The 27,973-nt window shown below is 39.9% G+C and overlaps 1 protein-coding gene across 8 annotated transcripts; it reads left to right on the top strand.

Moving 5' to 3' along the window:
* The first annotated feature begins 215 nt into the window (after window positions 1–215).
* SPPL2A (signal peptide peptidase like 2A) lies at window positions 216–27,662 on the top strand. 8 transcript variants are annotated; one of them, XM_052807768.1, is made up of 18 exons: window positions 216–404; window positions 5,369–5,488; window positions 6,710–6,892; window positions 7,657–7,746; window positions 8,660–8,683; window positions 11,074–11,207; window positions 13,312–13,463; window positions 15,577–15,673; window positions 17,042–17,143; window positions 17,843–17,924; window positions 18,236–18,310; window positions 19,026–19,082; window positions 19,240–19,293; window positions 19,717–19,816; window positions 20,633–20,710; window positions 21,053–21,213; window positions 23,424–23,457; window positions 27,339–27,662. In XM_052807768.1, exons 1-18 carry the CDS (start codon window positions 348–350, stop codon window positions 27,368–27,370), a joined length of 1,632 nt encoding a protein of 543 aa, XP_052663728.1. In that variant the 5' UTR covers window positions 216–347; the 3' UTR covers window positions 27,371–27,662. The 8 variants fall into 8 exon arrangements, with proteins under 8 accessions (XP_052663728.1, XP_052663730.1, XP_052663727.1 ...); XM_052807770.1 differs by lacking the exon at window positions 8,660–8,683; XM_052807767.1 differs by lacking the exon at window positions 23,424–23,457.
* The last annotated feature ends 311 nt before the right edge of the window (window positions 27,663–27,973 follow it).

The raw sequence follows: 27,973 nt of genomic DNA, 5'->3' as shown, positions 1-27,973 counted from the left end.
CCACAGGGCACGAAGAGACGCGGGGGACAGCCCGGCTGGCAGCAGGAACACGCGTGGGCCGCCACAGACCGCTCCGCCTGGGCGCGGCCTCGCGGTCCCGGGGCGGCCGGCTCGTCCCCCCGGCCCCGCCCCGCCGGGAGCGCCGCCCTGCAGCCGGGGCCGGGCGCCCCCGCGGCCGAGGCGAAGGGCGGGCCGCGGCTGCCCGGGGGCCGCCCCCATCGGCCGCGGGCGGAAGAGGAAGTGGCGGCTCTCCGGGAGCCGGCGGCAGCGGAAGGCTCGGTGGCGGGCGTGGGGAGCCCGAGCCCAGCCCAGGCCCTTCCCCGAGCAGCGGGCGGCGGCGGAAGACGATGATGAGGGCCGCCGGGCTGCTGTGGGCCGCGCTGTGGGGCCTGCTGCTCCCGCCGGTAAGGGGCTGCGCTGCGGTGCCCGAGGCGCCGGGGCCCGGCTCCCGGGCGGGCCTGGGCCGCGCCGCTCGTGGCGGGCCGGGCGAGTGCGGGGTGGCAGTGGGGCTGGCGGGGCCGCCCGCCGCTCCCCCTCCTCTGCCGGCCGAGGGGCTTCCTCTGTCCTCCTTATCCCCCGGTTCCACCGTTCCCTGGAGGACCCCGACCGCCGCGGGCAGGGTCCGGTCCGCGTAGCTCTCGCCTCCTCCGGCCGGACTGGTGCGTGCCCCCGCCGCCAAACGCCTCCGGGGTGGTTTCGGGCCTGCCTTGGGCAAGGACCCTCGGTTCCCCCCCCCCCCGCCAAGCCCCTACTCTCTCCCCCGTGCCTGGGGAGCACAGGCCGGACCCGGGCTCCGGTCACGCGTCGGTGGGTTTGGATAACAAATCTCCCGGGTGCCTGTGTAGATAAACGCTGATGTTGTTTCTAGAGGTATTTAAATTAGGGTGCTGGGGAAGGGGGGAAGCTCGTGGTGTGTGTAGGTGTCCTGGCTTTTGGCATGTTCATCTTAAGTGCCATTTTGGTTCCTGTGTGTGACATCTTGGCAGCTTCTCTCTGCACACAGGTGTATATTACTGTGAAATCTGGTAGATTGCTTTCTGCCTAATGGAGTAGTGTGGTGGGTTGCCCCTGCCTGGGGGCCAGGTGCCCACCAAAGCCACTCTATCACTCCCCTCCTCAGCTGGACACGGGAGAGAAAATAAAACAAAGGGCTCATGGATCGAGATAAGGACGGGAAGAGATCACTCAACCAATTACTGTCACAGGCAAAACAGACTTGACTTAATTTATTGCCAATCAACCAGAGCAGGGTAATGAGAAATAAAACCAAATCTTTAAAACACCTTCCCCCCCACCCCTCCCTTCTTCCCAGGCACAACGTCACTCCTGAATTCTCTACCTACCTCCCGCCAGTGGCGCAGGAGGATGGGGAATGGGGGTTACGATCAGTTCATCGCACATTGTCTCTGCTGCTTCATCCTCCTCAGGGGGAGGACTCCTCACACTCTTCCCCTGCTCCAGCGTGGGGTCCTTCCCACGGGAGACAGTCCTCCACAAACTTCTCCAGTGTGAGTCCTTCCCATGAGCTGCAGTTCTTCATGAACTGCTCCAGCATGGGTCCCTTCCATGGCATGCAGTCCTTCAGGAGCACACTGCTCCAGCGTGGGTCCCCCGCAGGGTCACAAGTCCTGCCAGCAAACCTGCTCTAGTGTGGCCTCCTCTCTCCACGGGTCCACAGGTCCTGCTGGGAGCCTTGCTCCAGCGTGGGCTTCCTACGGGGTCACAGCCTCCTTAGGGCATCGACCTGCTCCGGTGTGGGGTCCTCCACGGGCTGCAGGTGGATATCTGCTCCACCATGGACCTCCCTGGGCTGCAGGGGGACAGCCTGCCTCACCATGGTCTTCCCCACAGGCTGCAGGGGAATCTCTGCTCTGGCGCCTGGAGCACCTCCTCCCCCTCCTTCACTGACCTTGGTGTCTGCAGGGTTGTTTCTCTTACATGTTCTCGCTCCTCTCTCCAGCTGCGGTTTCTGTGCCCACTGCAACTTTTTTTCCCTTCTTAACTACATTATCACAGAGGCGCTATAACTATTGCTGATGGGCTCAGCCTTGGCCAGTGGTGGGTCTATCTTGGAGCCAGCTGGTATTGGCTCCGTGGGACATAGGGGAAGCTTCTAGCAGCTTCTCACAGAAGCCACCCCTGTAACCCCCCGCCACTACCAAAACCTTGCCACGCAAACCCAATACAAGTAGTGAAATGGGGAAGCCAGAAACCTCTGTGATCTGCTGAAGCAGTGTGAAGGGCATATCTGCATTAAATGCTGCTCCACTATGTCGTTTTGTTGTTGGGGTTTTCTTGTTTGTTTGTTTGCTTGTTTTTAACATAATTTTTACCTTGTTTTGGTAAGGCAGGATGCAGAGTACTTTCCTGTGTAGGAAGTCACCACTGGGTATGCTCAATAGCAGGTGCACAGCACAGTTTGTTAATGCCTTGAGAATGTCTTTGTCTTTGGGTGAAGTAGCTACAAAGTGCTCCCTCGCTGTTTGTGAGTCCCATGTAGCTGTCGTTAGTTCTGTTGGGGTTTTCTGAAGAGTAGCTTTGCTCCTTAAGCCAGTGGTTTGCTGCTGCTGACAGGGGAAGGGGCTTCTCCTGCCCTCCTGTAAGACTCCAGGCCCTGTGTCCTGCCTCCTCCTTTGCTCTACAAATGCAGGTGTAGTAGTGGTGAGTTTTAGACCAGGCCATTCAGCCTCAAGAACAGTATCCTGAGACTAACAGTGTGGGGAGTTAGCTCTCGGGAAGGTAGTAGGTTTTCAGGGAAGGACCACTGCTGCTCTCTGGGGACAGGCACCGGTTCCCCTGGGTCGCAGTGTCCGGAGGGAGGGACAGTTTGCGTGTGTCACGGGGATGCTGGCAGAACTACGAAACGATGCTTATTCTGTTCATGGCTATTTTTTTTCGTACCTTTTTAGGTTTCTGTGAGGTTTATGTTGTTGCTTGCTACGTACAAAATACCTTCTCCCCGTTCTGTAGCTTTGTGTTTCTTCTATGTCTTATCTAGATGCTAACTGTGATGGGTATTGTAAATATAGGCTCGGTTTGGTCTCTGTGTCCACTGGTTCATATAACTTCCAGTATTCTAGGTGGTGGGGTTACTGGTGTGCTCCAAAGCTTAACAGTCAGCCCAAGGTTATATCCCTGCAGTGACAGGGACGTGTTACGAAAAATAAGGATTAAGAGACGTCGTCTTCTCTATCAAAGATAAGGAATTATACAATAAAAGTTTAAAGGTGGTAAAGGAAGGAAATATAATGAGGGAATCATCTGTCAAAAATAGGAAGAAATTTGTTTGAAGGTGAGAGGCCATTGGCAATTGTTTGAACCTGAAGTGAAAGCGGGAGATGATGCCCCTTTAGGTAGGGACAGCTGTCACACCTCTACTCCACATGGGAACATTTTTATGCTGGAGCAAGTCAGCCTATGGAAGCAGGTTAATCTTTTCAGGAGCAGTTTTGTGGACACACTCTTAGTCTTCTACTTAAGTAACAAGATTGAAAAATGTGCTCAGTAAGAAATTTTTACTTTGCACATATGCTGATAGTAAGATTTATTTTGTGCGCTTCAGTGGCACAGCTGAGTGCAAGGTCATGTACCCAAACTGGTAGCCCTTGTCTGTTGTGAAAGAAGGATACTGAAGCAATTGGAAAATAATAAAAGTTCAGGTGGATGCAACAGGATTTCAGTGGGGATGTTCCAAGTGAGGTGTAGCATGTAGCATTTCTCTTCATTTTTAACTTCTCAATGCTGTCTTTAGAGCTCAGCAGTGAATACGTGAGGGTAAACGTCATGCTCTGGTCCTCCCTCCCCCCACCTCACGAGAAAGAATTGTGTTCCCCGATTCATCCCCAGAGAAGGGAAGCTTGCCAAACAATACCTGTGTATCAAATAAGCAAGTAGTCACTCCTTCTAGGTAGACTTACACTTGTGTAGCATTAACGCTTGATTTCCTGGAACCCGGTAAACACTTACTATTCTACTTTGTGAAGCAGAAAGAGCTTTTAATGGATGGAAACATTGGGGTTTTGCACCTTTTGGAAGTCTTTATTGCTTTTAATTTGCCATTAGTTTGTACTTTTAGGTGAGTGCACTTAAGAGGGAAGCTTGATAACTTTTGTGCTGATCGTAAATCATGAAACAGCTTATTTGACCTGACAGCTGAAGAACTGTTATAACAGTTAATGTGCTCAGGCCCTTTGACACAGTTCTCCCATCAGATGTTCACGTGCTATGGCCAATATAATGGATTCCTCTGAAGAAGGTTTTTTGCTATTCAAACCAGGCAGATGTAAACCTCTGAAACAATATTGTCACATGTTTTTCTTTTCTCTGTAGTTCTCGCTGCAGAATACTGATACGCTAGCCTGAGGAAAAATGCCTCTATAGCACTGTTAATGATTACCATTGTATATTTGACAAATATTTGGGCTTTCCCCCCTTACCCATGCCTACTTCTAGCTTAATATATCAATGTTCTTTCAGACAAACCTGGAATTTACAACAGGATTTAATTTTTTTTTTTAATCTATTCATACTTCCTAATATTGAGGTCAGTTTCTCTCAAGAAAAAGTCAAAATGAGATCATCTCCCAGTTTTCTTAAGGTGACACTTCTTTGAGATACAAATGATACTTACTTGTTTTCGCTACTTTGCAGCTGTAGCTACATCTAATCCTTAGTCTGTTCATTTATCTACTTAGATACCTGACCTTTATTAGTATATTAATACTTGGGGAGAAGTATATATCCCTAAAATTATCAGAAGTTTTAAAATTCATATGTATTAGTAAATAACAGAAATCGTAGTACGTGAGGCACTCTGAGAGTACTCTTAAGAGACACCAGTATTTCCTTAACTACGCAAGTTCTTCTTAAAGTACACTAGTTGATCTCTTTGTGTTTACAGTTATTTGATAAAAATATTCTAGGAATTGCCGTATAATACCTTTATTAGTAGGGGAAATTCTAGATTCTGCAAGGAGGGAAAGACTTTAATCCACTTTTCCATGTACTGTTTTAATTGCTTTCTATGTAAAATTTTACACTTTTGGAAAGTACAGAATAAAGAATCTGAAATCATTTGCCTGGGTTTCTTGATGGGATTCTATTTGGTGACATGAACTGTACGTGTAACAAATACATTGTATTTGAAATGAGGATAAGCAGCATTATACAGTGACTAGATTCTTACTAGTTTTCCATCCTGCTCTCAAGCTACCCATCTCTCATGGACTCAATCATTACATAAAATAATTAATTGAATAAATTCGTTTTCTTCTAACAGCTCTTTCTCTTCCTAACAGCTTTTTAGAAGAATGCCTGTATACTGATATTCTGAACTTTGTTTAGTTCAGAACACCCTGGTTTATTGCAGGTAACTGCAGATGAGGGGATCCTGCATGCTTCTGGAAGTGGTGTACTACCAGTAACGAAGGATTACTGCATAATTTACAATTCTAATTGGATTTCTCTTCCAAAGAGCCTGGACAATGCTGTAAGTAGTTTATAATCATACTCCCTAAGAAAACTAGAATGCAGAATGAATTTGGGTCAGCTATAAGTGGTCTTCAAAATCTTGAGTTAAATAGGTGCTACAATGAATATTTACCTTTTTGGGTCATGTTTTACCCCCCCCCAAATATCTGTAGCAAACATTTCTGTACTTTAGAAAGTCAGCTTCTAAAGTTTACAAAGATGATGCTCTCTCTGTGCTTAGAATCGGTTTGAAATATGTTTACATACTCATCTGATATTGTTAATTTTTTTCTTCAGGTGTTATCAGTATGTCTGAGTTTTAGATTTGTGTGTGAAACTTCTGTTTATTTGTTGACAAAAATGTTGTAAACTTGTGAAACAGATTTCTTATATTGGTTCATCAGTTTGATCTTCTGTTTAATTGTCTTGAAAACGTGGTGGAATAGGAGATTATCTGGAATCTATCATCACGCTGTATCTTCTGAGTGTGTTTCTTTGAGCCAAACTAGGGTGTGAAGCATAAACAAATTTTCTTTAGGCACTCTTCATATAAACAGGAAATACTTTGTGTTTGGAAGTGATCAAGGCACTCTTCTCTCCTTTCCCTCCTGTCATTCATTAGCAGGTTAACTCAATGTAAAACAGAGTAAAAATCATTTGTCTGCCCCAAACATCTTTGCTGTGCTACTTTGGCCACTGGAATGTCTTGACCAAAGAAAACTGATGATAATTTAAAAATAATTGTCAATATGAAATTGAACTTTGAAATAAGGATACAAGTCTTTTTTTTTTTATTATTCTTTTGTAACAAGTAATATGTTACCAACCTTGCCAACTGTTTTTGAACAAGTATTATACTTCAGAACTCTGGTTATGTTTTATCCTTCAGTGTTCTTTTGGCTTGTGAAGCCTGGAAATATCACAGAGTGTACTCTGGATTCCCCAGAACTACAAGCAGTGATTTTACTATATAACCAGTTTCTTACATTTAAATTACAGCAACAACTGCTGTGAAATTACATTTAGAAACAGCCAGATATTTCTGCTATACGCTGCTCTAAATGTCCCTCAGTATTGCAGGCTGCAGAAACTGCTGCTCTGATTTTATATTCCTGAATTAATGATTCCCTTCTGTTACACCGCTTTCTGGCAACCCTCAAATTAGGGAGCATAGTAGTCTTCTAGATGAGTTCGCAGTATCAAATTTCCTACTTTTATCATGTTCCTTTTCTCTCTGCAGACTTCCAGGACTCTGGAAAACCTGACTTCTACAGTACTTTGCAGTTCTTCTGAAGTTCCTTCTGGCTTAATGAAGGACAAAGCAGTTGTAGTGATGAGAGGAAACTGCACTTCTTTGGAGAAAGCAAGAATTGCACAAAGTTTGGGTGCTAAAATGCTGTTGATTGCCAGTAAACCTAGGCTGGTAAGTTACAACATATAGTTTTCTTCTGTAGTGAAATAGTGTCTTACCTATTTGGTCCGATGCAGTGTTGTGCAGGGTTAGCTGAGAGAAACCCCAACAGCAGAGGACCCTGGCAACGTGTGGGATTCCAGCATGAGTCATTAACCTTCCCCACAGAGCGCTGTGTTATGTCATCTAAAAGTATCTACAGCTGAATTGTATTTTTAATCTGCTCCTTGTATCTTTAATCATGTTTCTGAATGCAAATGCTTGTCTTTGTCATTCCCTAATTTGAGTGTACTCTGAACTCCCTGTAATCTTAGGTGATACTGTTTTAGACACGCGTGACAAAAATAAGCTAGGAAAATGTAATCCAAAATTGGAAATTAAAAAAGGCATTTTGAGGTACCTTTACAGGTACTTCTGTTGCTTTTTTGTTCTTACAGCTGCAGTATGCATGTACAAATTTTGCAATTTATGAATTTGTATGATTATCATGAAAAGTTAATCTTGTTTTAAAAGCATAGACAATAAAAACAGTTTTGATTATCCCTTGTAATACTATAAAAACACAAGAACTTTATGAATCCAGATGTGTTGGTAGTATCACCTGCTTTGATTTAAGTACATCTGTCTTCATTAATCTTTTGCAAAAGGTGATGAATGAGCTCTTTTTTTTTTTTTCCTACACATACACTGGAATTTAAAGGATAATCTGCTTTTGGGGATCTAACCTGCTTTGCAAATAGGCTCAACATACTTATCACTGACACTTTCTCTTTTAGTCTCCTCTTTCAGATAACAAGACTGATTTTGAAGATGTAACTCTTCCAGTTGCTCTTATAAGATATAATGACATAGTAGATATGCAGCTGGTAAGTAATAAACTTCAACATGTTATGGTTTGTATAAACTTAAGTTTTTGGACAAATAGATAAAATAATTTCAGGTCAGATCTGGATGTCTGTGTGATTTGAATGTGCATAGATACTGCTTTCAGTTTCACGGGAGGGGATGGATATTAAGTCATGGAAGTGCTAGTCTTCCTAATTCAGGTTAATTTGAGAGAATGATTAATTAGAAAACTAAGATGGGAAACGTAATACCTATCTGGAGGGAGGGTAGTCTTAGAAGTCTTGCTGGTAAACAAGATAAGCAGCCTTCCAGTAGACTTGTATGCAATTGCAGATGCCTGACATACGTCAGGAGCTATAGCCTGAGCGGGCTGTTCCTTTAGCACAGACGGTAGAACAGTTGAACTTGTACCTACTGGCATATCTTTCAGGCAAGCAGTACCTTATCAGGTTGGATCTTGAGGAAGGTGTGAGGGTTCTTTTTGTCTTTGCTAGATGATGATCACTCTCTTTTACAGCATGACAGCATCTGTTACAGAGCAGTTAGGCAGTATAGTTTGAGTTTCTGCTGATGAGTTCATGGTGAGATGCCAAGCGTTTGTCATTAAAATGCGGCAGTTGTGGTATCTCCTACACTTTATAAGCAGGGGAGTTTGTTTTGGGGGTATTTGGAGTTTGTTTTCCTTGACATGTAATATTAGGATACAGAATATTGCAGAGGGTTTTAAAGAAAATAGTATCTTTTCTTCAGTGTGGCCTTTTCTGTTGTTATTGTTGTTTTGTTTTTTATTTGGTGTTAAATAGCTTTGCTAGTCAGGAGTTGCACTGTACATGTTTTTCTGTGAATAGCAGAGGCTAGTGCTGACCTGTGTAGTCTTAGCTTCTTGGATTGAATTTGCAAGCTCACTTCACCATTTCTGCTCTTAATCTTCAGAGCTGCCATGGGAGGTTGTCTTCGGTAAGTATGCAAACTGAAACGGTGCCTAGATGTATAGGACTTTGGTTGTTTACTGTCTGTTCCCATTAAAGATTGGTTCTTGCCGAGCACTGACATGACGGAAGGTTTGTGATGGCTATCCTCAATCTGCTGTAGTCTTGATGAATACTGTGTTTTGGTTCAGGTTGTCCTCTGTCTTCAAATTTGTTCCTTCATGTAAGACAAGTGGTGTTTGCTTAGTTGAGTGGTTTAAGATATGCCCTACTAACATGAAAGGGAGCTAGGGCAAGATTAGATCCCTAACTTGTTCTGAATCTTCTCAGCACCACTTTATTGCCTAGTGCTGCTTGGAGTGGTGTCATGTAGAATCACTTCTGTATAACTCTAGTAATCCACCAAAGTAACTTTGCTAGTAGTGTGCTAGGTGATGTCTCATAGTGTTGTTGAATCAAAGAATTCAGTTTTGTTTTAGAATGTGAGTCATGAAAGTAGTGAGGAACACAGCCTAGACTACAAGTGATCCTTTCCTAGTTCTGATGTAGTTTTTGCCAAAGCCTTCTGTCATGTCACTGGCAGCTGTTGTTTTGAATGACATGGCTGCTTAGAAGCTGGCAGCCATTGTAGTCTTCCTACTACAGTTGTATTTCTGTTTTAACTCTTTTCAAGTCTTCTAACTTTCTCCTTTTATTTACAAGAGACAGCACCAGTCTGAGGGCAGCTAGTTTGTATAAGCATTCTTTCTACTTTTTCTTAGAAGACTTCATCTCTGTTAGCTTTCACCATTCGAGTCAGGTATAGTACAAGTCCTGATAGTGATAGCAGAGTGTTACAAACCTTCCAGGAAGTGGACAGCTCTCTTGCAGAGTTACCTGATGTGATGTATTTGGTTCTAGTGCTCCCTGTGGTGGAAGTTGAGACTCTGCAAGTTTTTAGTGAAGAGCAGAACAATAGGAACAAAAGGAAACAATCACTCTAGACTCTAATGTGAATTATACTTTATAAGATTTATGAAACCTAAAGGGAAAACTGGATTAAGATGTGTTGGAATTGAATACTAAAAATGTATAAGCTTTTAGGTTTCTTGGGGGTTTTTGGCGCTTTTTTTGTGTCTGTCTGTGTTTTGGTTTGGGGTTTTGTTTTGTTTTATGTACAGGATGCTGTAATTTGAATACGGGGGGGGGTTGCCTTTTTCTAATGTTATGTTCCACTTCATACAACTGCAATGTTTCACTAGAATTTAATTTACTTTCTTGTTTTCTGAACTTCCATAACTTCAGGCAAAGGAATTATTCTGACTTCTTTAGCCTGCAGTAAGGTTAATATCTGTAATTAGATAATTCAGATGCTGAAATGAATCAGCTTTCTTCACACATGGCCAGTGTATTCCACTACACTACACAGCTTCCCATTCAGTCTCTCCGCTGCCAGTTTGATCTTCCTGTAGCCAAACCTGTCTGGTATGTTCATCTCCTCTCCCGCCTGTATCCCACATGCAGGCTGTTAACAAATCTGTTTTACTGCTGCATCTCTGAAGTCGTATGTTCACTGCAGGATTGCTTTAGATGCCTTCACTGACTTTGACTACAACAGCAAACCTTTCTTTCCTACCACCTTTCATTTCCTGTCAAATTATTATCCTTTCTTTGTTTCTTAAGTCTCACCTTTCAGTCAAATGGAAACATCTTGGGTTTGCTTTCAAGATTTTTGTACAATTCGGTATCAGTTATATCTCCATGTTCCTTCCCATCTTCTTCAGTGTCCTTCAGCTGATTGGTTTTTTTTTTACTTTGGTCTTAAATTTTTTAAGTAGCGTGAAATTGCTTTCTTTTCTTTTGAATCCATCTCAAATCATGTTTGTGTAAAGCTGCTGTTTACTAACTTTCTGCCACCTTGAGTTTTCACTGTGTCCTGTCTGAAGCATCGTGCCTGTATGTCAACTGTGAGTTTTGTGGTTTCAGGAGCTAGAGGTAGACCTCTGCTGACATGTTGGTGGACCTGTGAGTTTGAATTTAAAGCTGATTGACTCACATAGGCTTTCCTGCAGAGCAGATGTCCTTGATAGTACTTGGTATGTTTGGGGGATGAAACACACTTGGGCTAGAGGCACAACTTCTCAGAAGTGTTGAAAGAATGCAAAGTAGTACCATTTTGCCTTGTGGTATCCATATATTTCCACAGCAGTAGTAATAGGGTTGTTTTCAAACCTGACCATCCTGAAAGGTAGCATGGAAAGCATTGCTTCTTTACAATGGCCAAGGCAAATATGTGGCATGTCTTGTGCAGTAAGTTGAAAACTTGCTCTCAGCGTTGTGTAGGTTAAGAGCAGGAAGTCATGATGTGCATCTTATTGGAAAATAAGCAATATAATTTCTTTATTGTCCTTATGAACCAACTTGTATGTTATTTTTCAGACGCTTGGAAATGAAGTTAATGTGACTCTGTATTCACCACCTTTGCCAGAGTTTGATTGCAGTATGGTTGTCATCTTCCTAATTGCTGTGTTTACAGTGGCACTAGGAGGCTACTGGAGTGGAGTAGCAGAACTGTAAGTTTGTTAAAACGGAACTGCTTAAATTACGTGGAGTACAAATTTTGTGAAAACTGTCACTATGATCAGTAAGAAATTATGTTCTTTTAGGTTGGTAATTAAAAAATGGGAAGATCTAGGTGCAGTAAGCTGCTTTGCCATGAAATGCTCGAGCACTGCAACTTCTGAAAAGTCACCATAGATCTTTCAGGAGCCTTGACTAGTAGATTGTAAAAGTCCCTGAGGGCTAAGGCAGCTCTTGGGAGGAGGAATGAGTTAACATTTTGACAAATTACCAAATACCCTAGGTATTTTAAAGATGCCTTTAAAATCCAGTGATCCAAGAGGTACATACGTAGTTGTATGTAGTGTCTGCTTTGGCAGGGATCTGTACAACTGCTTCGTCCCAGCTGGCTGACCAGCACCCTCTGGGATGTCTCTGCACTGTACTCCTGTCGCTAGGAGCACTGGGGAATGCGATCTGGTTGTGTCTGGGTGGCTTCAGACAGTTAAAGTCCAACCCAGGCTTATCTGCTTCAGCTTTGTGTGTTGTCTGGTGGAGCAACAGAGCCAGGGGCAATAGCAGCTCTAGGACTAGGCAGGGGCAAGGAGGCAGCAGGAGTCCCTTTGCAGGGAAAGGGATGGAGTGGAAGTGTAGAAAGTGGCAAACGCAGGGAAACGAGGGCTGGTAGGGGTTTCTGCACTGTGCTTGAGGGGTGCGTGGCTTTGTTTAGTGAACTGAAGCACACTCAATGTACAGAACTGTTTTTAGTCTGGGGTTAAACTGGATATAGCTGGCCTTTCAGAGCATGGTATTATTCTGCAGTATTTCTTGGATGCCTGCATATGCTGAATGGGCCAGTGTGTGTTGCTACCTAGGGTTTCCTATCTCAGTGGTGTTCCAGTGCTTTGCTCCCCAGAACAACAGGGAATGGATTGTATGTGATAACAACAGCTTCCTCTTTCCCACTAGTTATGCAAATCTAGTGATTTTAAAGAGATTAAAGAAGTAGAAGGGGGGTTGTGTGTTTCTTTTTTTAAAGGTTGGATCTGATTATGCTTCTTTTTTACCCTGCAGTGTTATAGGGTGTGGCTGCACTGAATGCTAAAATAACAAAATGTGATGCTGTCTCCCATATTGAAAAATACCTAGATGTAATTATATTAAACTTTTTAAAGTGCACTTTCATAAAACTAGGGTGAGCTTTTTTTTAAAAAGCTGCTTATTCAAAGTGAGAAGGTGATTCATCTAACAAAGTACTTTATTCCTGTGGGTTTTTCTCTTTTGAAGGTAGCGGTTTCAGTGCTGAATTCAGCATTTTGTAGGTAGGTCCTGGGATTCATCAGGAACATGCTATCTGATGGGCAAGTTGCACTAGCGTCTGTACTAAAGAGTAGTAGGGCTATCTGCTCAAAGAACAAACACAACAATTTAAGTCTCCTTATTTTGCATGGTGAGGTATAAATATGGAGTATGTACGTACAGAAATCATACTCCCAGTGAAAATCCCCAATTACACCCCCTCTCTTTCACTTACTCTCTAATTATGAGGTGTAAGGGTAAAAGAACTGGTAGTTAGCTAGCTTCATCCTGCTAACATGAATGGGATTTGCAGACACTTAATGTCTATAGTTGAGGTTTTAAAACAGTGTGTTAATACCCATGATTTTGATTTGTCATAGACATATCGATCAGATTGACTACATTTAGCCCAAGAAATTTTGTAGTCAGAGGTGATGCACTAATAAGAGTTGAGTGCGTGCATCCTGAAAAGGAGTTTAAGATTTTTGATATTGGACTAATGTTCCTCACATGGGTCAGGGTTTTGGTTTGGGGTACTCCTTAAAGTTGGCAATCACCAGACAATTGGAAAGGAGGGCAGTTAAGATTCTTTTATCTTGTGATCTCTGCTAGGTTAGAAGTGCATATCTCCATTAAAAAATGGAGAGAAATTCAAGCAATAAGCGTACCATTTTTCCGTATTTTTAAGTCTAACAATGATATGAAGGATTAAACTGAAATGCTGTCAGTCTAAATGCTTTATAACCAGCAATTCTGGTCATAGTAAAACATTTTCATAATCTGTCATCTGAGGTAAATGCATTTGTTTTCTTAAAACAGTGAGAATTTGAAAGCAATAGCAAGTCCTGGGGAGAGAGAAACAAGACGGAAGAAGGAAGAAAATGTTACTTTCACCCCTGTGACAGTTATCTTGTTTGTTGTCATCTGTTGTGTCATGCTGGTCTTACTTTATTTCTTCTACAAATGGTTAGGTAAGAAACAATGGATAATTTTGTTTGACTGACTTTTCTGCATGATCTTATTAGGTGTCTAAGTCTGAAAAGCTAGATATCTTAACAAAAAACAATGTAATTTTTTTAATTGTTCTCTCCATGCATGAGTTGAAAAGATGTAGTTGTTACTTGAGAGAAGCTTTCCTCTGCTCTCTTACAAAGGCTGCCTTGACAGTGCTTATTCTGAATGAAGTAGCTTGGAGGAGAGGTGACTAGCGACTAGTATAAAACATATTTGATGTATGTCAGTGTTCCTGGGAGGATGGCAATGATAACTTAGTAGTGTTTAGAGTGAAAGTTTTTTTTTCAGTATTGCTACATTGATGTTGAGTTTGTGGTTGCAGTGCCCTAACTAAAGTACCAGGCAAAATGGCATTACCATACTAGAATAAACTCAAGCATACTAGCAATAAGCTAAGTTCTTGAATCATGTAATTCCAGTAAAATACAGTTTCCAAACTGTTGGTTGATTTTTTTTTTTCTGCCCTCAAATCATGCAACCAGAAAATGTACACTGTTTTAAATTATACTTTTTGGTACAAACAATGTAACTTTAATTCTGAAAGCTTCCTAAATTCACTCTTTCCTAGAATTTGTTACCAGTTAACCTCCTGCTTCTGCAAAAGAAACTTCACCATCCTGACTTCTGATTTTGTTTAGCTTTTGTTATCTTCACTATGGGCATTGCTATGTTTACTAAACTTGTCCCACTGAAAGACTTTTGATGTGATCAAAAGGTTTACGTTAAAAATGTCCCCTGTTTACTCTGAGTTGTTTCAGGTGAGATTTAGGAAGAAGTGAAGGAAGAGGCCTCTTAAAGGAGAAAGGGAGAGGGGTAGCAAATTAGTTAGGGGGAGGGAGAAATGTGAATGGTTCCAAGAAAATATGTAGGAGGTTTTTGCTAAGAAGCCTTAGTTTTGTGCCCTTTGGAGCAGACATACATGAAATTTCTTGGAGGTAAAGAAGCTGTTACCATGGTATGACATGCTGTCCCAGGGAAAAATCTGTATTTAATTAAAAACAAGTAACTAAAAAAACCCCACTTTGATATGTCACTACCGTAGTGTGTGAATGTTAAGTTGTAATATCAGTACTTGGGGTTAAGATCAATTCTGTAACCGAAGTACTAGGGAGGGAGTGTTTCCAGCACAAAGCCAGTTGCAAAGCTGAGCTCTGTGATGGAGTTCTCTGTATCTCTTTTTGTAAGTATTCGGGCATTATTAATTCTGCATTGTTGCCTCAAAATTTTAGATTTCCTAAACAGCTGATTTCTTACTGACTTCAGAGGAACCTGTTGGAGGCTTAACAGATCCTAATGGCGCACAATCTTGGTTACAACTATAAAATCCACCTTTCTTGCCTGTTTTTTCAGTAATCTCCTTATAGGTATCAGAATTGCATTCTAGCCAGACCTTCCCTACCAAAAAAACCCCACCCAAAACCCCAAACCCTAACTAGCAGAACAACTGATTTTACTGTTTGTCCACATTTCAAGGTGCTTACCATAAGTTAGAATACACAATTTACTATAAGTTAGAACACGGAATATTGAGTTCTTTCCTCACCAGGTGGTTCCTAACTACACAGAATTTTTTTGGAAGGGGTGGGGTGTTTCTTGTCTTAAAATGCCACCTAAATCATCAGTCGTATCTTGGGGATGCTAAAATTTTTATGCATAAGCAGACAAAGTGATTAAAGGGAAAATCTGAAGTGAGGAGTATTATCAGAAATTGAGAAAACTGGCAGTTGTAAAATATCACTTTGGTTTTAGCCATAACCAAATAAAAGTATGTGAAAGCAGTAACAGATGACATATTTCTTCTTAAAGGGAGGGGAAAAAAAAAAAAAGTTTTTCAATTAAAAAATTTCAAAACTCAGGTCTTTCCTTGATGAGACCTCTTGTCACGGCAGAGGTGCTCAGAATTCAGCACTATCTGTAATCAGCTGACTATAGTCTCCAATGACTGCGTCAAGCAGTGCTATAACTGTTAACAGTTTATATCAAATGTACATCATTGTGTTTGATTCCTGTTTGCAATTTTTTTCTATTGTATTTTGTCACTGATTCCTATCTTCCATTCTTCTTATTTAGTGTATGTTATAATATCAGTCTTCTGCTTGGCATCTGCAATGAGTCTATACAACTGTCTTGCGGCATTGATAGGAGAAATACCTTTTGGGCAGTGCAGGTATAGTACACTTTTAAATTATTGTGAATGTAAGGTTTCTTTTGGGTATTTTCTGGTTGCTACTCAAGGTAGTGTGAAAAAATGAGAACAGTTTGACAAATTGTTTCCTGTGTGGTTTAGTGTGTGTGTGATTGTTAAAAAAGAAAATGAGAAGCTCCTTTAATAGATATTAAAGGTATCTGTAGCATAATCAACAGTTAAAATAGCGTTATGGGAGACTTGCTGCATTACCTTTATTTGAAAGCATTGCTATAATCAAACTTGAAAGGCTCTGCTTGGCTGTCTGAGCTAGGTTTTACAAAATTCTGATTGCCTGTAGGATGTGCTCACTTTGTTCATCAAGGAACTCCATAAGGGGGAATCCTGCACATGAGATCCTGTTTTGAGCAAGTACTATGCTATAGGCAATAGAGGTGGGGTTTTTTTCCCCCACTCATTTTAATCTCTGCTGTACCTGTGACAGACCCAAGTTTTAACTTCCTTGCGAAGGCAACACATTGCTCATGTCCTCTGCATTAGAAGTTAGCAGTTACAGTCCTAACTCCGGGTAGTGCGTTATCAGTGTACAGATAGCCTCTTCTTACTACTCAGAGTTAAGTATCCTGCAGGTATTAGTGAGTATGGGAGTGTCCCTGTTTTTCTCCCCTGTATTTTCCACTTTAAAAAACCCTAATGTTTAATGCAACAAATGTTTCTTTTCCCCGAAAGAACAATGCTTATAAGCTTGGAAGCCTAGGATGATGTTTGCATAGGATAGTACAGGATATTAGTGCCAGGTGATCCAGTAGCCCATCAAAGGTAGAGATCAGGTAGAAAAGACAGCAGGTTTTGTGTAAGCTGCAGGACAGGCATTACTTCTGTCAGTTAATACCAGTTCAAGAACTCTCCCAGAAAATTGAGTAGGCAGTGGAAACAGATATTGACTCACAATCTTGCAATACATAGTTATTCCATTTTTAAATCTTGTATTATGTGTCCTAAAACTGATTTTCCCCACCACCACCCCTTTCAGGAATTATGATATGACTGTCCCTTGCTGACAGTTCTGTTGGCATAATTGTTACATGACAGAAGTGGATTAAATAAATTTATCTGGTTGCTGCCTTCCCTGGATGTATTTGCTAAAATGAGGACTGGCCATCAAAGCCCAACTTGGCTTACTATCTGTGGGCATGTTTTTAATGCAGCGCAGAGAAGGACTGGTACTACAGTTGCAAGAATAATGCCACCTGAGTCTGGATGGAACAAATGGGCAAAGGAGAAGCTCTCAGGATGAGAACACCATGTCAGCTTAAGGACCCATGATAGCGCAGGCATGCGTTTTGGCTGTTGCAGGACTTCTTTTTTAATTTAATTATTTTCTTTTAGGATTGCATGTTGCAACAAAAACATTGAAGTGAGGCTTATTTTTCTTGCTGTATTCTGCATAGCAGCAGCTGTCGTCTGGGCAGTGTTTCGAAATGAAGATAGGTAAGCAATGCATTCTGACTTAAGAGTAAAATGAGTAATTGGCACTAATGAACTTCCCATCATGTAACTAATCCTGGAGCATAGCATCCTTCTAAACTCCAGTGCTGATGCCAAAAAAGTCATGAAAGTATAACGAAGTTTAACAAGTATGGGAATTATAGAGAACAAAGCTATACAAATGAGCTCTGTGGTAATTTGAAGTTACAAAAAAATAGGAAGATGAGGAAGAACTAGCTTGATTGCTAATAATTGCCACAGAAGACAAAAAAGTGCAAAAATACCATAGGGACCATAGGACCTATACTTCCTATGGTCCAGTGGACACACGGGACCACAAATACACAAATATTATAGTACAGTCCTAAGTAGCATCTTAAGCCAGATGTTAAATAGGGCTTCCAATCAAGTGAGTAATCATACAAGTGAACACCAAGGCCCTGTTATGGCCTCTGTTCAACTCATCTTCTCTGTAGTACGCTGATGAAGAACAGTTACCTTTTTATGATCAGAGGCTAGTGTAAACTGACCATCTTGAAACTAGTATTTTTGTGGTTTTGGTAGCAATACTTCCTAAAAGCTAATTTCTTGCTTTCCAATCCATTTTGCGATCTTGCTATTTCCAGTAAAATCTGAAATCGTTATTGCACTTAGATTCCAGCAGTAGTTTGAACAATGTGTAAAATGTGTTCTTATTTTTAGGTGGGCTTGGATTTTGCAAGATATTTTGGGAGTTGCTTTCTGCCTAAACTTTATTAAAACACTGAAAATGCCCAACTTTAAGGTACTGTAAGTTGCTTACCTTAAGAAAGTATTCTAAAGCCATGAATCTGTAATTTTAGTGTCAGGAAATAGATTTTCAACACTCAAGAAATACATATTAAAAAAAAATCTTTACCATTTTAAATAATGATTTAAAGAAATTAATCCTGTTCTAAATGTTATGCCAGAATAAAAACATGGTGGGGAGGGGTGTTTCTTCTTCCTTTTTTTTTTTTTTTTTTTTTTTTAACATGGTGGTACAGTAATAGTACCAGAATCTAGCTATGCAGTCCTTGAAAACCTATGGTAATATTTTCTTCCTTTTTTTGCCAGTCCTGTGTGATACTTCTAGGCCTTCTCCTTCTATATGATGTGTTTTTTGTCTTCATAACACCATTTATCACAAAGGTATGTCTGTGAATTTACCTTTAGAATAAAAACAAAAATGTTGTCTGGCCATTGGGGCAGTATTTTTGTCAAACAGATTAGCGTTTTCAGTATTCTTGATGCAGAAATGCTGACTTCCTTTTCTTTTTCCCCTTTTAAGACAGCAGTGGCCTAAATTTTCATCTTGTATGGGCCATAGAGTGTAATGCTTGTGTAGGTGCCATAAATCTTGTTAAATGACTTAAGTTTTCAGCAATCACATGGCCAAAAGTAAGTTGTCCCCAATTGTGTGACAGCATGATGATGAGGAATTACTGTCCTCTAATTTTCTTGCTGCTTTTGCTTTTAACACCCATATATTGGAACATGCTCTAGTCCTTTCTGCAGTGCTCATTTGCAGTGTAGTATGAACTGTATGCAAGCATACCTTCTTTTATTCTGAAGCAGAAAGCTCGTGGCAGAAAAAGCTGACGTGTTTTTATCTAAACTTCCAGCTACACCTAGTGGATTTGTTGTTTGTTTGGTTTTTTTTTTAATGGTTATTTTAGGCTGGACTACATGTTTTTAATGCAAAACAATACTGTATAATACTGTATGATCCTAGTGCATTCCTTTTGATACTCAGGATTTTTCCAATCCTGAATTGTAAGATGAGTTACAAGCAGTTTTTGTAAATGTAGTATGAATGTTTTGGTATATTAAACCACTGACTTTTGAAAAATAACCTTAATTTCAGAATGGGGCAAGTATAATGGTTGAAGTTGCAGCTGGTCCTTTTGGAAACAGTGAAAAGGTATGAACAGTTGTTTTAATATGTGCAACATAAAAATACTGACACTACGTAGCTAATTCATAGTGTGCTTTTCGGCATAACTTTCTCACAAAATATAGCCAGCTTCTGCTATTTTCTTTTAAATATTAAATACCTGTTGACTTGGGTTTGATCCTAGAATGATGGAAACTTGGTGGAAGTCCCTACTGAACGCTCAGCTCCCCATGAGAAAGTAAGGATTGTATTTCAGATACTGGATTTTTAAATGATTCCCTCTGAAAAGACTATTCTTTTGGGGAAAACCTGATTGTCCAAATTTCTCTTCAGGGCCTGGATATCATTGATCGATACTCTATAGTTAGGTTAATAATCCAGATTTGTTACTCCCATTATATGGTTAAATTTTGTCTTAACTTTTTTTGGTGTGTGCATATTATTTGTAAATCTGAAATTCTAGCTTACCTGTTGCCTAAGCTTTATCCACTCTCTATGTTGGTTTCTGTTTTTTACTTTAGGTTCTACCTATTTTGAAGTTCTGCATTAACAATAAATTAATAATATTAAAACTGTTTATTAATTTAAGCAAACAAAAAATCCAAAACACCAGGGTGCTTTAGATTAGATTTATGTGGGCTTCTGAAATACTGTTTTACAGTTACCTGTGGTTATTAGAGTGCCTAGACTTGAATACTCTGCATCGACACTGTGTGACATGCCATTTTCATTGTTGGGTTTTGGAGACATTATTGTCCCAGGTGAGCAAATGTTTTTTGGCAATTGTAACTTATGATTAAATATTTTAGGTTTGATCCTCAACTGACTTTTATTCTACAAAGTAATTACTAAATCAAATGCAGCAGTTTGCCTTGATCTGTCAGTGCAGAATACAACAAAAGCTGCAATATAAGAAAGCTTAGTATGTTACAGAACACTTAAATAGTAAAGGGGTTTTGCTTTTCTATTGCAGTGTGTTGTGTAAATGCAAGTCCCACAGATAAATCCAGTTGTCAGTATTCATTAAATCTCATCGAAATCTCACAGAAAGCAAGTATTCTGTGACTTCAAAATACTTTTGTATCCTAGACTACCTAATTAGAGGTGAGGTAACGGAAAACGTATTATCAAGTTTTTTCGTCTTTCTCAGAAGAGCTGAATTTTGCCATAGTTGGAGTCTTGAGCAAATTACTTAAGTCAGGTACGAAGCACCATCTCGTGAACAGCGTGCAGGCAAATTTGCTAAGAGCGAGCATTAAAATCCTATTGAAGAAAAGTATTAAAATTAGGTTGTTACTTTTCTGTATTAGAAAATTGAAAATAGCACAAAATAATTAGCTTGCTTAAAAACACAAAACCTTTTAATACCAAGCTCGCTTGGCTCATATTTCCATTATGGCTTCGATTTTCAAGACTTACTGTAGGATTTCTTAAACTGGTTCTTGGCTTTCCAGAAGTAAATGGGAATAAGATAACAAAGTAATAGGAAGTGTTACTATAATTTCTTCTTATGCTGCTTTGATTTGGAGGATTGGGGAGAAAAATATTTCATTAATTTTTTTTCTTTTTTCTTCAAGGGCTTCTGGTTGCTTATTGTCGAAGATTTGATGTTCAAACGAGTTCATCTTCTGTATACTACATTTCCTGTACAATAGGTAAATCATGAGATATTTCAGTAACGTTGATCTTCATGCTAGCTTTTTTTAAATGGCAGAACTAGATAGTTTTCTTCAGTTAAAGGTTCAATGTTGTCAAGAATCTCTTTATAATCTCTTTTTAATATGCCTGCCCATATTTAAGGTGAGTATTCTTTAGGGTAGTCAGTTGCTTTGAGAAAGCTTGCAAATAGAGCGCAACTTACTGTCCCTCTTTTCTTCAATTATATTAACAAGGAAGATATTACTTTATAAAAAAATAATAATTCTGGCTTACTAAATGAGTGACAATTTAAAAATTCACCTGTTCTTGACTGTGTATGTATAAATATCTTTTTATAGCTTATGCCATTGGTATGGTGCTGACTTTCATTGTCTTGGCATTAATGAAGATGGGACAACCTGCCCTTCTCTATCTTGTACCATGTACACTCATTACTAGCTCACTTGTTGCTTGGAGGCGCAAAGAGATGAAGAAGTTTTGGAAGGGAAGCAGTTACCAGGTAGGCTGGATGCCTTGAGTATTTTGTTGTTAATTCCTTTGAATATATTCTTCCCTAAGTACTTGGAAATATATCACCTGCAATCCAATTTTTGCTAGTCTTCATGTTATCTTCTGGAACTAATAAGCAAAAATAGTCTTTACTCTTAGAAAATCTTACTCTAGTAGTTGACATGGCAGAACAAAGCTTAAGGGAGATGAAATAGCTGGTTTGGTACTCATGGGAAAAAGTAATTTGTTTTATTTTCTTTGAAATGTTTTTTCATGTTTTAACATTCCTCATCTATGATCTTGATGTGGTATAACATGAGTCACTGAACTAAGCATGCAGATTCCAATCTGCACTAGTCCTTTATTAAGAGGGACTTCAAAAAAGTTGGTGATCAACTAGAATTTTAGAAACTTCCCATGCATCACTGGTGTCCTGCATCATCGGGATTATATGGAGTGTTCAGCAACAAAATAGCTGGGTGGGTATATAACTGTTTTCTATCACGGCACACACTGTGTGCACACTGCCTTCGGTTTCCTGCATTTCTCCTTTGGTTATCTCTAACACTACCCAGGAACTGCAGTCCTTAAAATCCCACCAGCTGTCTGCCTCTGCCTGTTGACATGTGCACATTCCCCCTGATTTGACTTGTAGTAACAGAGTGTGCCAGTAGGTCTTGTGAGCTGGCATTTATCATAAGACAGACCAGTCTCGAGATTATTTTAAATTTTGTTTGAGACCTAAAGTCCAATATTGTTTGAATTCAGAAACTATCACCTGTATCTAGGCTGTGCTGAACTCAGAGAATGGAGAGTCTGTTGGGGGGGGTAGGTGGGTGGTGCAAAATTGATGATGGAAAGGAGCAGCTCCTGCTTTTTCAAATTCTGGATTGCAAGGTTTAAGTGGATCACTGGAAGTCAAGGTGGTGGTACTTCTTGTAAATGTAAAACTGCAGGTATGCAGCTCCTATGGTATTATCAGCTAAATGCTACCTTTTGTTGATCTAACTAATATTCTCCACCTGCTTCAGCTGGAGGTTGGCTAGGTATGAAACTACTTAGGATATCTTCAGCTTTAACTAGATACCCTGTCTTTTTGTCTACAAAAACAATTCTTCTCCTTTCATAGGTCTAATGAATAGAAATTTTTCTCTGTAGGTCAGAATGAATTTGGCTTAGCATGCATTTGTATATAAATCGGTGACTGTTTGCTATTCTAAAATAAACAGTGTTGCATATATAAAGCCCAGTAACTCTGGGTCTATTGGGGGGGAAAAAGCTTTGCAATTTATTTTCCTCACTTGAGTTCTGAGTAGGATTGGCCTAAGTAAATCTGGCAACTCTTTTCAGCGACAAGAATTTCTTGCACTTCTCATAGCAAAACTCATACTTGGAAGAATTATGTTGCCATAGTAGTTATTTCATGGCCTTTCAACTGGTTTCTTAAAGGATTAAAACTGCTCTGAACTTCAGCTTGTTTTGAGGTCAGATGACTTCATTTCTGGCACAATTTAAAATGTTGATTTCCACCCCCACTCCACCACCCCTGAGTTAGACTTGTCTGTGATTGAACACCTCTCTAACTTTACTAACTCCTATTTTTCCTATAACTTTCTGGAGAACTTTTTCTGTATTAATTTTTTTTCCAGAGAGTGTTATTCAAGTTGCACTCTCAGAATGCTGCAGCGTTGATCTTTCTCATATGTTGTCCTCCTCACATAAAGCAGTATTTAGAATTGTCTTTACTGAACTTACAAACATGGGGGGAAAAAAAAAAACCAAAACAAACACCACCCTCCCCCCCCCCCCCCCCCCCAAAAAAAAAAACAACCCAAACCACACAACCCTGGGGTTGAAATCACCAGCTTGCAGTGCTCATCCTGAGGAGGAAAGATGTAGAAAGGTGACAGAAGACTTTTTTTTTTTTTTTTTTTTGCTACAACAATGGTAATTTGGACTGGAGCAGAGCTGCCCCATTGACAAGGGTGACCAGACTTCTGTAGAGGTTTGCTTTGTCCTCATGGGAACAGAGAAACCTTGCAGACTTGTTAGAGCAAAGCATCCTAAGAATAGGGGTACAAGAGCATGTACAGTGTATCAGGTGACTAAACTCCATGAATGCCGCTGTTTGTTTATGGTCCATTAGTTAGCTTTTTTGAGTTTGGGGTTTTTCTGATTTTTGTTGTATATGATTTTAATAATATAATGAATTTTATTTAGGTATCGGACTCCTCCAGGACGCCTTTGCTACAAGGTGTGATTATGGCCTTCTTTTAATGCAATTTTATTAATCATCTTATGGTTTCTTTTTTCTTTTTTCCCCTCTGCTTCCTCTTTTCATTCCTTTTTGCATCTATCTTTGTAATTTTCCTGAGTAATTCAATAGAAGAGGGTAGAAGTGAAGACAAACTATAAATCTGTTTTTACACTTAGGTGAGTTTTTTTCTGTTTCTTTAAAGGAATACAGGAAAACTTTATATTTAAAGTACCAATGGAGCCACGATGCCTAAGCCTGTAGGCAGGCTTTGTATGCCTCTAATTTCCCAAATCCCTAGGAATGTCTTCAAATATTTAGAATTGGTGTTAGTTCCTCTACTGTTAACCTATATGGAAGTCCTTCACCTAATTTTTCTGTGCCACTGCGTTGACGTGAAAACCTGCTTAGTGCTAAACAACAATTTTGTTGTCCTCTGTTATAATGTTCGGTATTGTAGTTTGCATTTAGTAATCATGTCTACAGTCCCTCTATCATCTTATTACTTGACAGTATACTTTATCCCGTACTGTCTGCAGTGCTTGCAGTGGGATAGGGAGCAAGGATTTGGACCAGCTTTTGTGGTCTTGCTGTTGCACAGCATCTAGACTGGAGTGGGAAGGTTTAACCTTACTAGGCTGTAGCTCATGACTGCTAACACTGATGCTATTTATTTTAACTGTCTCCTGTCTCAAGCACAGCATGGAGAGAACAATGCAAGCTTTCAAATTTCAACTTCTTGCATTTAAGCATTTAAATATAATCTTGAATTTTAGTCAGCAGTCTAGAGTTACACATCTATTTATAAAGCGTAGCTTGTCTGCCCTATACACTGAAGACAATTTGAGATGGTGAACTCTGACTATGTCTTAAATTCTGAACTAAAAAGTACTTTTCTCACTAGCTCCTTTCCTCAAATAAAGAGTACTTAAACAATTTAAGTCTCATTAAAAAGCGTTAATAATAAAGAAATTAGATACAAACCCAAGAAGAGGCTAGGAAGTGGGAGGGGCTGAGTGCAAATTAAAATCAGATGGCCAGACTGTATTTTTATAACTTAAAATTCTTCTGTCCTGCTGTGTGCACTCAAGTTCTCGGATAGGATTGTTAAAATCAGTTTTTTTCAGTTTCTACTTTATACATGTGGGAGATACTTGACTCCCTAAGATAGCTCTGAGGTCCCATAATTCTTAGGTGAGGCCATTTCTGTTTCTGCATAATGATGCAGTCTTAAGTTCTAGTTATGCTGTGTGGCTTTTTTATGGAGTAGCCTTGAGCTGTAATGAGTTGCTGCACAGAAGAACATTTTGACTATTCACTGAAGCACAGGGATTTCTAGGGAAAGTACCTACTTCCCTACCACTAAATGGGCGGTATGGCTGCTGTGAAGTGTGTAATAAAGGTTTTTCTGGGTTTTCTGGATTGCTTATACTCCTCATGTATGCCTGCATGATAAACTAATTTGATATGTATTTCCCAGTTACTGATTTAATCTAAAAATACTATTTGTTTTTTGTATGAATACAATCTATGAAATCATTTTAGTACTGAGGTATACTTGTGGAAAAAGCTGCTTAATGCAATCTTACATGTTCAGAAAGGCATCTGTTGTCCCTGACTTCAAGTTTGGGCTATCCTTCTTCTAGAGGGTGGACAGATTAGAAATGGGGTGGGGTGGCTTTTTTTTTTTGGCTTTGTAACATCTATGTATATCAAAAAACCCAAACACCCTTTATGCTCTAGCAGCCATTTTGGGTTTAAAGTTAACTTAAAAATCTGATATATTAAGCAGAGACTTTAAATACAGGTGGTATCTCCAGCGTAAGTACATTTTTTGCTACTTACCTTGTTGTAGGATTAAGAGAAGAATCTTTGAGTTTGGGATACACTGAATTGTTGCAAATAGTGTCAACTCTTCCTTCTGGAAGCATCTTGTCTATTTGATAGGGAAATATTTTACAAAAATGCTTACCAAAACTACCTTCTTTATGCCAGCTGTTAGATGATCCTCCCTAGGATGAAGGAAGATACATGGCATTACTTGATGCAATGTGCTCTGTGTGGGGTTTTTTTGTTGTTTTTTTCCCAGAAACAGACACTTCAATCCTCATTCAAAGTGACTGTTTGACTTCTGTAATTGTAGGGAGTGTTTTGCTTTGGGTGACTTTTGATGTGGGTTTTTGCTCACAGTGTAGGGGGAAAGTTCTAGGTATGCTGAAGTGAATGCAAGATTGTCATTAGCACGGGAGCTTGGTATTCACTGAGCGTGTGCTATTGCTGTAACTCAGTTGTTAGGTGTATTGGCAAGATTAGTGCCTGCCTTCATTCTTATTGTCTTAATTCTGACACGTGAAGGGAGAGATGTGAAAGACCTTTTCTCATTTTAGTCACATTGGTACTGTGGCCACTGGGCTCTCCTAAGCTCTACCAAGTCCCAGGGACTTGTTTCTGCCTTGGAACTGTCATCTCAACTTACTGCAAGGCATGTTGGTGCATCTGGATTGGGAAACAGCTTGTTTAAGCAAACCTGCTTTTAATAAGGCACGTTTGTATACCTTGCAATCAAACAACTCTGTTGGCATAAAAGAAGGTATGGCACAGAGGTGGGTCATAGCTAGAGAAGAAGAGAGGAGTTAATGGAACTACTCTCTTTGCCCTATATATAGAATTATACCATGCTAAAGTGTGTATGACACAACAGTATCAGAGCCTGGCTTTGTCTTGCGAAGGATCCTGCAGCGGGTGCTAGTAAGACAAGAAAGCAGTTGTGTCCTCATCATGTGGAAATCTGCCCAGCTTAGAACCCACACGGTGAGCAGCTGTTTTACAGAAAGACAAGGAGCCTTTTTACTACTAGGCGGGGATATGCCACTATGGAAGAATGTATGCAGGGCTTTCTACCTTTTGATGGTGAAAGCATTATGCCCTTGTCCTAATAATCCTGCCATGCTGGGCACATGAGCTCCCTGAGACATTCTGTTTTTCAGCATTAGTTTTACTACTTCTGTATCTTTTGTCTCTGGTTGTCAGCTATCAAAACTGTCCAATCCTTGGCCGCTTGTTAATTATGCTTAATTCCGAAGCCCTCAAACTTTTGGGTCTCAGTTTGTCATGCTAACAAATGTGTGTATTACCTCTGTAATGTATTCAATGCCTTGTCCCAGGGGGGAAGCCAGAGCCTTCATTGCCCTCTAGCAATACAGTAGTAGATAGGGAAACAGGCTGCTTTTTAGTCAGGAAAAGTAGAATGTTGTCTTGTGTTATTCAGGTGACCTAATCAGTTAATTGGAAAGTATAATCAGTCTATATAATAATCTGGTTTAGATTCTCTTCTGTTGCAGGACTTTACAATTCCATTTCCTTTATCCTTTTCAAAATAAAAGGAAAATTTACAAATAAATGCTGCCAATACAGTTAGGTTTGCTGACTTTACAGTCAGGGAAAGAGAAAGCTAGTCTTTTATATTCAAACTATCGCTTGCTACCTGTAAATGTTAGGTAGGATCCTAAGATCTATTTCCAGTTCTGCAAACCGTGTCTTTGAAAAATTTGCTTAACCCCAAATGTTGGGTTTTTTTGTTCTCAGTATTTGATAGTTGAGACACTTTTGACTCATAAGTTTAATTTCTTGTAGAGGTCTTGGATCTTTAGTTGGAGAATGCTTTTGTAGTGGAAAGCATTAGCTAAGAGAGCTTTGATTATTTGGCTTGAATACTTTTCCGATCTATAGAGGACTTCCTATCTTCTGCTAAAATGCACTCTAACACATGTTTAATTATATTTCTCTTAGCTAACAAATACTTTGGACCAATGGGGGAAAAGCAGTACTTCTTTATAAAGAGCCATCTCTCTTTTTTTTTTTTTTTTTCTTTTTACATTTAGATGATGGAACACCTGGATTACCCAGGAAATGAAGAAAGCACAGTATCAGCCAGTGAACAGCCTGGAGGACAATAATGTGTAGGATCCCGATTTAAAATAGTATTCAAATTTTCTACAAATTAATTACAGTAAATTTGGTGAAGTTTTACAATAGAGTATTTCCTACTCTGTAAAATGGTTTTTTACTCCTGCACCTATATTTTTATGGAAAATATTGTTAATAACAGAAAAGTAATCAAAATAGACTTGCATTTTTACAGCCAAACCATAGCTAGTAAAACCGTGCCTTATTTCAATTTAAATAAAAGGATATTTTCTATGCAATTTTCCAAATGTGTTTCTATACAGTATATTTTTATAAGTTGCTTGCCCATATCAGTTTGATGCATGAAATGTTCTCTTAATTTTGATTAAGACTAGTCACATTAAAAAAAAGTACAGTACCCTTCATAGGATTTCTTTCCAGATTTTGAATGCAAAGATTGATAGTAATGTAACTATAGCAACTAAAGAATGAAACTATAGTTCCATTACTACAACTAATTGAATAAACAGTGTGTATGTTAGTCTATGTACATTGTAAGCCATAAAATACATAACAGGGCAAATTTAGCTTGGGGTTGTGAGCCCCCCCC

This window comes from Harpia harpyja, chromosome 14, assembly GCF_026419915.1.
Source record: "Harpia harpyja isolate bHarHar1 chromosome 14, bHarHar1 primary haplotype, whole genome shotgun sequence".
In the NCBI taxonomy this organism is placed as follows: domain Eukaryota; kingdom Metazoa; phylum Chordata; class Aves; order Accipitriformes; family Accipitridae; genus Harpia; species Harpia harpyja.
This window is presented reverse-complemented; position numbering and strand designations above follow the sequence as displayed.

Bases quoted from the DNA above. Each gene is read 5' to 3' on its own strand.
- SPPL2A (XM_052807767.1), top strand. From the start codon at position 348: ATGATGAGGGCCGCCGGGCTGCTGTGGGCCGCGCTGTGGGGCCTGCTG. The intron at 18,311-19,025 runs GTATGTCTGTGA...CCTTAATTTCAG, and splicing joins TAACACCATTTATCACAAAG to AATGGGGCAAGTATAATGGT. The intron at 21,214-27,338 runs GTAGGCTGGATG...TTTTACATTTAG, and splicing joins GGAAGGGAAGCAGTTACCAG to ATGATGGAACACCTGGATTA.